At 36.8% G+C, this 10082-nt stretch overlaps 1 protein-coding gene across 1 annotated transcript; it reads left to right on the top strand.

Annotated features, from left to right (window-relative positions):
• Positions 1-8228: 8228 nt before the first annotated feature.
• LOC116600352 (olfactory receptor 1440-like) lies at positions 8229-9173 on the top strand. The gene has a single exon (XM_032360529.1). The coding sequence runs from the start codon at positions 8229-8231 to the stop codon at positions 9171-9173; it is 945 nt and encodes a 314-aa protein (XP_032216420.1).
• The last annotated feature ends 909 nt before the right edge of the window (positions 9174-10082 follow it).

Raw genomic sequence — 10082 nt, 5'->3', positions numbered from 1 at the left:
AGAATCATCTTGAAGCTTTAAGCCACTTATAAACAATTAAATAGTTCAATGTTAATAACTAGGAAAATAAAGATGAAAGACACAGAAACTTTTAATATAAATTTGAAGAATAGTTAATTATTAAATGCCTAGCCCCAGAGCCAGTCCTCCTGAGTGGCCTCCCAAGTCTGCCACTTTTTGGCATTGGGACCCTGGGCAAATCCTTTAACTTCATGTGTCTAATATTAAAATAGGATTTTTGTAAGGCTTACCTGGTTAATATATATATATTAGAAGAAGGACTAGAATAGTAAGTGTGGTCAACAAGTATTATTTATTATTATATTTGATGAAAACAGATAAACAAAAGGGCAGACATTTATAATACTGTACCCTAAAAATTAACAATTGATTTGTTTGTTTGATGTTCCAAATCTGTCAATATGCAAAGTCTTTTTATGATCAAATTAGCATATTTCATTTCATAATGCTTAAGGGTTTAAGAATCAATATTTATTTCACATTTTATAGCTTTTTGTTTCCAATTAAATTCATTTAAGGGCTAGTTAGGATGTAAAGCATATGACCTACAAGTGAACAAACCCAAGCCCCATCCCTACCCCAAATCCTGAAATATGAAGAACTTTAGGAATCAATGAGCTAAATGTTCCTTAGCATTGGTCTGGTTCCCTAGCATGTCCTAAGTTTAAAGAGGTTTGGTCTTTAAATTTCTAAATATGAACTTCTTTCCACTTTTTTCTTCCTTCTTTTCTTCCTTCATTCCCTAATTGCAAGGAGCACATAAAGAGAAACAACTTTGCTAACTTAAGAAGTTTAAGAAGTTTACACCGGGCAGTAATTTCTATCCTGTTACTGTGAACATTACAAATCACTGTGACACAATTTGCTACATCAAAGACCTATGCTAAATCAGTCTCCTTTAAAGCAATACCCTCAGATTACAAGGGAAAGTTATCATCTCAGGATTTCTGGGTCCCCTAACCCCTGAGGCTGGTTCACCCGAAGTTGTAAGGATGGATACACAGTGATGCCCACAGAGATACTGGATATTTTCCCCATTTTAGCTCTAGGTATTGTCTTAGAGAAACTCAAACTCTCCTTCTCCTTCAATGATAGAAGATTGGTTTTTTAAAATTTAAATTCAATTAGCCAATATATCATACATCATTATTTTCAGATGTACATTTCAATAATTCATCAATTGCTTATAACACCCAGGGTCCATCACAATATGTGCCCTCCTTAATGCCCAGTTATCCCATACACACATCCACTTTCCCTCCAGCAGAGAGGGAGACAAACCATAAGAGACTGTTTTGGGTTTGTTTTTTTATAAATAACAGGAATATAATTTCTCCCCAAAATGGGATGATAATATTTCAGTGAGTAAAAGAACCTCTTAAATTTCTCCTTTGGTCCCATGATTGTGATCATTTTCCAATATTAAAGAAAATCCTTCGTGGTTCTACCTGGTTGGAAGATTTATGCACTGATAGAAATAAATCATAATATCAATTGGAGGCATGATCTTAATCTCAAGGTCTGACAAATGCTGAAGCATTCCTTTAACAAACATGTGCCCCTCCTCTACAGTATGTGAGCCATTGGAGGTGTTTACAAAAAACGTAGGTGCTGAGTGTGGTCTTGCTTTCCTAAGATACAACTGCTTTCAACCATTCTGCTGGCTTTCAGAACAGCTGCCCATGCTCTAGCAACAAACGGTCACTTAATTCATTTAATCTTTAGAAAAGTGGTTTTCAAAGTATACTATTGGGACCAGCCGTGTGAGCATCACCTGAAAGCTCGTTCCAACAGCAAACTCTCAGATTCCATTCCTGACCTACTATCTAGGAAATTCTTGGAGATAGGGCCCAGTCATCTGTGCATTAGCAGATGCTCAGGGCAATTTTTATACCCATTGAAGGGAGACTGATGTTGAAATTACCTGTGGGGCTTTAGCAAATACGGATGCCTGGTTCCCAGCACCAGCAATGCTGATTTAAAATCTGAGGTGCAGCCTGATCCATGAGGGTTTGAAAAGTTCACCAAATTATTCTAATGTACAGCCATGGTTGAGAAGCTCTGCTTTAGAGGGATAATTTTCAGGCTGGATGGGTGAGCTGCAGAAAGATCAGAGGGATAGCTGTGCAGGTGGTTCCCTCCCCTGCCTTTGTATTACAAAGGCTGGGAAAGCAACACATAGAAGGACCCAGCTTGATGAATCTGAGTAACTTGTCCCGGTGCAAGACAATGGGCAAAATGCAGGGGACCCCTGTCTCTAATTTGTCTGTGTTCCATTTTCTCCCTCTTCCCCAGATTGTAGAAATCAGTATTTCATTTGAGACTTTTCATGTATTACTTAGTGACGCTCTGGGCATAGAGTTTAGTAAGTTGTAGAAATAAGATGTGGACTTTTAAAAAATTCCTTTTTATTGTGTTTTTTCTACAGTCTTATTTACTGACGTATCTACATAAGGGTAAGATTTTAAGTAAAATGGTATTTATGATCACATTACTTTCTCTATATACCATTTTTGCTGTTTGCTTTTTGGCTCAAGTGCATCTTCTGGTAGACATTTATGAGACGAGCTAATATATATGGTGACCTCTGAGTTCTTTTATTTGTTATTAATTTGTTTTATTTAAATTCAAGTTAGTTAACACATAATGTATTATTAATTTTGGGGTAGAATTTAGTGATTCATCAGTTACATATAACACCAAGTGCTCATTATATCAAGTGCCCTCCTTAACGCCAGTCACCCAACTACCCCATCCCACCACCCAAGTCCCCTCCAGCAACCCTGTTCATTCTCTATAGATAAGAGCTTCTTATGATTTGTCTCCCTCTCTGTTTTTATCCTATTTTATTTTTCATTCCCTTCCCTTATGTTCATCTGTTTTGTTTCTTAAATTCCACATATGAGTGAAATCATATGATACTTGTCTTTCTCTGACAGACTTATTTCACTTAGTATAATACACCCTAGCTCCATCCACATCATTCCAAATGGCAAGATTTCATTCTGATGGTTGAGTAATATTCGTGTGTGTGTGTGTGTGTGTGTGTGTGTGTGTGTGTGTGTGTATCACATCTTCTTTATCCATTCATCTGTCCGTGGTGGACATCTGGGCTCTTTCCGTAGTTTTGGTATTGTGGACATTGCTACTACAAACATTAGGGTGCATGTGCCTTTTCAAATCACTATGTATGATTTGGGTAAATACATAGTAATGTATGGCTGGGTCATAGGGTAGTTCTATTTTTATCTTTTTGAGGAACCTCCATACTGTTTTCCACAGTGACTGCACTAGTTTGCATCCCATCGATAATGTAAGAGCATTCCCTTCCCTGCATCCTCCCCAACATCTGTTGTTTCCTGAGTTGCTAATTTTAGCCATTCTTACCAGTGTGAGCTAGTACCTCATTGTTGTTTTGATTTGTATTTCCTGATGATGAGTGATGCTGAACATTTTTTCATGTGTCTGTTAGCCATTTCTATGTCTTCTTCGGAGAAATGTCTGTTCATAACTTCTGCCCATTTCTTGACTAGGTTTTTGTTTTGGAGGGTATTTATTTTATTTTATTCTATTTTTTAAAAAGATCTATTTATTTATTTTAGAGAGAAGGGGAAGTGTAGTGGGGAAGGAAAGGGAGAGGGAAAGAATATCAAGCAGACTCCATGCTGAGCATGGAGCCCAGGGTGGGGCTCAATCCCACAACCCATGAGATCATGACCTGAGCAAAAACCAAGAGTCAGACACTCAACCAACTGAGACACGCAGGAGGTCCTTTATTTTACCTTTCTAAAAAGCTGTTCTTTCTGTCTTTGTGTTTTCAGAGTATATTGTTACCCGCCCCCTTTTTTTTGCTGCCTCAAACCTGAACTTAATCTCTATGACAGTGATTTCTTTCATTAACTTGATTTTGAACATCATTTTTTATATGTTGGTTTTGCTAATTGCTCATTCATTGCAATGAGATATCTATACAGTCCTTTTTTGTTTTTTACATAGACATTCAGATCATGTGGGAATAATGATTAATTCTCATATTGCTATTTAGTTTCTTTTTGGATTTTTTATAAAAGCAACCAGATCCCATGGAGGTAATAAAAATATAATTTCTATCTTATCCTCAAAGTTGAAATTCTCATAGCTGTTGCTGGCAGTGAAAAGGGCACATTCAGGTGAATTGTATTGTATATGAATTATAGCTCAATAAAACTTTTTAAAAAATTACGTACTGGGAAAGCAATTTGACAATTTCTTTAAAGTTAAATAAACACTTACCATATAATCCAGCAGGTCAGCTGCAAAGTACTTACTCCCCAAATGAAAGCATTTGTCTATACCACTATTTGCACATAAAAAATTCATAAAAGATTTATTTATAATAGCTAGAATTTAGAAGCAATTCAAATATCCATCAGCAGGTGAATGGATGAACACATTGTTGTATATATGTACGATAAAATATTATTCAGACACTAAAAGGAACAAATTATTGATGAACACAACTATATGAATATTCAAAAATACTATATTAAATGAAAGGAACTGGACATAAAAGAATAAATACAATTTGTTTCAATTTATTTTGAAAATCTAGTGAAGATCCCCTAACATAGAGTGACAGAATATGCTGAGTGAAATAAGTCAAGCAGAGAGAGTCAATTATCATACGGTTTCACTTATTTGTGGAGCATAACAAATAGCATGGTGGACTTGGGGAGTTAGAGAGAAGGGGGTTGGGGTAAATTGGAAGGGGAGGTGAATCATGAGAGACTATGGACTCTGAAAAACAATCTGAGGGATTTTAAATGGTGGGGGGGTGGGAGGTTGGGGGAACCAGGTGGTGGGTATTAGAGAGGGCACGGATTGCATGGAGTACTGGGTGTGGTACAAAAACAATGAATACTGTTATGCTGAAAATAAATAAAAAATAAATTAAAAAAAAAAAGAAAGCAGATTGGTGGTTGCCTAAGGGGGTAGGAGAGAGGACTTATTTTAAAAAGGCATAAGGGAATATTTTGGAGGGAAGAAAATGTCCTACATCTTGATTATGGTGGTGTGCTAATGGGTGAGCAAATTTGTCAACTGCATAAAATTGATATACTTTATTGTTTGTGAATTATACCTCACTAAAGTTGACTTTTTAAAATTTCATTGTTTTTCTGCCCTTGTTTCACTAGCTAGAATCTTTAAAGCAAAGATTAATAAAATATGTGATGGTGAGCTTTATGTCCTTGTTTTGAACTCTATGATAATTCTTTCATCATTTCACCATTACAATATAATTTGCGGAGGTTGGTTGTAAGATATCCTCAGCAAGGTTAAAATAGTTCCCTTATTTGCTAATTTTTTTAAATCATGAATAAAAATTTTTTAGTTAAATCTATTAGGATGATTATATTATTTTCTTCTTTAACCTCTTAATGTGGTGAATTACAATAAGTGAATTTCTAATATTAAGGCAACCAAGCCTTTCTGAAATAAACACAACTTGTTCATGCTTTATTATTTTTATATGCTGTTAGATTCAGTTTGTCAACACTTTGCTCAAGATGTTTCTAATCTGTGCACACAAGTCAATAGGGCTATACTGTTTCATTTTTATTCCATTCTTGTCAGGTTTGGGTACAAAGTTATGATAGTTCCACAAAAATGAATTGGAGATTGGTCTAAATTTCTATACTTTGGAAAGTTTTGTGTATAATTGGAATTACTGTTTTATTTCATTATTATTTTTAATTTTATTTACTTATTTGACAGAGAGAGAAAGAGCACAAGTGGGGGGAGCTGCAAGCAGAAGGAGAGGGAGAAGCAGCCTCCCTGCTGAGCAAGGAGCCCAATTTGGGCTTGATCCCAGGTTCCTGGGATCATGACCTGAGCCGAAGGCAGATGCTTCACTGACTGCACCACCCAGGGACCCCGTGTTTTCCTTTATTCCTGGTACAACTTGCTGATTGAACCATTTGGGCCTGGGGTTTTCTTCATGGAAAGATTTTCAGTATTGATTCAAATTTTTAGTGTTTATAGCATATTCAGATTTCTGATTCCTTTTTTTTTTTATTATTTTTTTTTAATTTTTTTAATTTTTTATTTCCAGCATAACAGTATTCATTATTTTTGCACCACACCCCGTGCTCCATGCAATCCGTGCCCTCTATAATACCCACCACCTGGTACCCCAACCTCCCACCCCCCATCCCTTCAAAACCCTCAGATTGTTTTTCAGAGTCCATAGTCTCTCATGGTTCACCTCCCCTTCCAATTTCCCCCAACTCCCTTCTCCACTCTAAGTCCCCATGTCCTCCATGCTATACTTTTGGCAAGTTACATTCTCCTAGAAATTTGAGCATTTTAAGTTTTAAAACTTATTGACATGAAATTGTTTAGCATATCCATTGTAACAATTTCAGGAGCTAGTTATATCTCCCTTTCCATTGCTAAATTTTTTTTTGCTATTAAAAATATTTTATTTATTTATTTATTTTTTAAATTGACATATAATGTATTATTAGCTCCAGGGGTACAGGTCTGTGAATCGCCAGGTTTACACACTTCAGAGCATTCACCATAGCACATACCCTCCCCAATGTCCATAACTCCACCACTCTCTCCCTACACCCCTCCCCTGGCAACCTTCAGTTTGTTTTATGAGATTAAGACTCTCTTATGGTTTGTCTCCCTCCTGATCCCATCTTTTCTCATTTATTCTTCTCCTACCCCCCAAGCCCCCACATTGCACTCCTCTTCCTCATATCAGGGAGATCATATGATAGTTGTCTTTCTCCGATTGACTTATTTTGCTAAGCATAATTTCCTCTAGTTCCATCTACATCATTGCAAATGGCAAGTTTTCATTTCTTTTGAAGACTGCATACTATTCCATTGTGTATATATATATATATACCTTCTTTTTTCTCCTTTTTTAGATTTCACGTTTTTATTTAAATTCTAGTTAGTTAACATATATGGCAAAATTGGTTTCAGGTGTATAATTTAATGATTCATCACTTACTTATAACTCCCAGTGCATCACAGCAAATGCCTTCCTTAATACCCACCACCCAGTTAGCCCATCCCCCGCCCACCTCCTCTCCATCAACCAGCAGTTTGTTCTCTATTGTTAGGTGTTTCTTATGGTTTGCTTCCCTCTTTTTTCTTTTTTCCTTTCCCCTATGTTCATCTGCTCAATTTCTTAAATTCCACATATGAGTGAAATCCTATATATACCCATTATATCTCAATTAAAAAATCCACAAGATTTGGTGAATAATATTTTTCATTATATTTAAGTTACAAATGTTTTCTAATTTCTATTCTAATGTATTTTTGACTTCTGAATAGTTTAGAAATATGTGGTTACTTTCCAAATATGATGGTTCTTCAATTACCAATTTATTACTGATTTCTAACTTAATCCCACTATAGTCTGAGAATGTTATATGTATTACCAATCCTTTATTTTTTTAATTTAATTTAATTTTTTCAGTGTTCTAAGATTTATTGTTTATGTGCCAAACTTAGTGCTCCATGCAATACATGCCCTCCTTAACACCCACCACCAGGCTGACCTTTTAAAAGTTTTTCACGAGCCAAACTAGTGCTTCAAAACTATATTCCATAGATATTAGCTAATGATACAACTTCACTCAATACTTAATATTTGCATGAGTGACACTGTACATAACTGAACTAATTTCACTTCGACTGAACCATATGAGGTAGGTTCTATTATCTTTGTCTTGTCAATTAAGTAAGTTAGGTAGAAAGATCATAGACAACATATTCAGAGTCCTAAAACTCCCAGATAACAGAACCGCATTCCAAAGATAGCTATGTGACATCTAAGGCCATGCTTTTAGTCACTAAGCTATACATAGGAGTTATAATCCCTCTAATCATATCCTGAAACTTCTAAAGTATCTTTAAGAAGAGCTTTCCAAATGTTATTATACTTTCTTTTGTCCTTGTAAGAGCCTGGTGAGCTAACAGTGAAAAGCATAATTATCTTCTTTTACATGTGGGAATATTGATGCAGGGGACCATTGTAACTATTTAGGGGCAACATTAAGTGGAGTTATTTCTTCTAAAATGGCTCAGTATTTCTCTTGGTTTTGTTTTTAGTGTGAGTAGAAGGTGATAATAGAAATTGGGATAACAGCTAACTTAAAGATTTATTCTCTTCTTTGTCTACAGATCCTAGGATTACTAATGCAATGGCTGGGGGAAGGAACAGTACAGCAGTTATGACATTCATTCTCTTGGGATTCTCTGAATTTCCAAAGCTCACCATTGTCCTTTTTTCAGTGTTCCTAGGGACCTACCTCATGACAGTGTGCTGGAACCTGGGCCTCATCACACTCATCAGGGTGGACTCCCATCTGCACACACCTATGTACTTTTTCCTCAGTAACCTGTCCTTGCTGGACATCTGCTATGTCTCCACTATAGCACCCAAGATGCTCTCGGATTTCTTCAAGAAGCAGAAATCCATCTCCTTTGTGGGGTGCACTATGCAGTACTTCTTCTTCTCTAGCCTGGGTCTGACTGAGTGCTGTCTCCTGGCAGCCATGGCTTATGACCGATATGCTGCCATTTGTGATCCTCTGCTTTACACCGCCATCATGTCGCCCACCCTCTGTGTCCAGATGGTGGCAGGATCTTGTGTAACTGGATTCTTTGGCTCATTTATCCAACTGTGTGCCTTACTTCAGCTCCATTTCTGTGGGCCAAATGTCATCAATCATTTCTTCTGTGACCTTCCCCAACTGCTAAACCTATCGTGCTCTGATACTTTTTTCTTTCAAATCATGACTTCTGTGCTCACAGTAATCTTCGGACTCACATCTGTCTCAGTTATCATGATATCATATGGTTATATTGTTGCCACCATTCTGAAGATCACATCAGCTGAAGGTAGGTCCAAGGCCTTCAACACCTGTGCTTCTCACCTGACAGCAGTGACTCTATTCTTTGGCTCAGGCATCTTTGTTTATTTGTATCCTAACTCTGGTGATTCCCTGAGTCAAAACAAGTTGGCATCAGTTTTATACACTGTTATAATCCCCATGCTAAATCCATTGATCTACAGCTTGAGGAACAAGGAAATCAAAGATGCCCTAAACAGATGGAAGAAGAGAATCTTTTTCTGTTGTTACTAATTATGAAATTTATTTGACATACAATACAGAAAAAGTGGTGACTAAATGTTGACCCACAACTCTCCTAAGTGTGGGATGAATTATAGTTGCTTTACTCTCCAAATATAAAACCATGACTAGCACAAGGACAGGAAAATGCATGAGAAGTAACTGGAACCTCAGCATCTCCATCCTTCATCAGCTATGACCTAATACATGAATAGGCCAAACAATCCACAACTATTTTTGTAGTTAGTTGTGGTGGTGTGACTCTTCACCTTCAATATTCCAGCCCTACTTAATGCGTACTACCTCAAGGATCAGAAATGCCAGTACTGGTCAAGGCTGTTGGGAGACCAGTACATGTCTTTATAGCATCTCGGTTTTTTTTTTTTTAAAGATTTTATTTATTTATTTATTTATTTGACAGAGAGGGAGATCACAAGTAGGCAGAGAGGAGAAAGGCAGAGAGAGTGGGGGAAGCAGGCCCCCTGCTGAGCAGAGAGCCCAATGCAGGTCTCCGTCCCAGGACCCTGAGATCATGACCTAATGCAAAGGCAGAGGCTTAACCCACTGAGCCACCCAGATGCCCCTATAGCATCTCATTTCAGTTAGGGCAGGGATTACTATTAGTATTGATAGATCTCTGTAAAAAGACTTTCCTATCTAACTAGGTTAGTTCTCAGATTAAACCTATTTTTTTACTTCTGGAAATTATGAATGTATTTCTTCATTTGTGGATTTGTCCAAAGCAAGAGTAACCACACCTGATCAAAGATTTGTTAACTTCAAGCAAAAAGAAATTTGTTGTAATAGGAACGCTGAACATGTATGTCTGACATAGGTAAGGTTTAGTTGACTAGTTGGCTTATTAGAAATTCCTAGAAAATTCCTTGTCTATTATCTCTGTAGTCAACTATCTTCACTGTG

This window comes from Mustela erminea, chromosome 9 (genome assembly GCF_009829155.1).
Source record: "Mustela erminea isolate mMusErm1 chromosome 9, mMusErm1.Pri, whole genome shotgun sequence".
NCBI classification, from domain to species: domain Eukaryota; kingdom Metazoa; phylum Chordata; class Mammalia; order Carnivora; family Mustelidae; genus Mustela; species Mustela erminea.
This window is presented reverse-complemented; position numbering and strand designations above follow the sequence as displayed.

Excerpts from the sequence above, each read along its gene's own strand:
- LOC116600352 (XM_032360529.1), top strand. The coding sequence starts at position 8,229 with ATGGCTGGGGGAAGGAACAGTACAGCAGTTATGACATTCATTCTCTTG.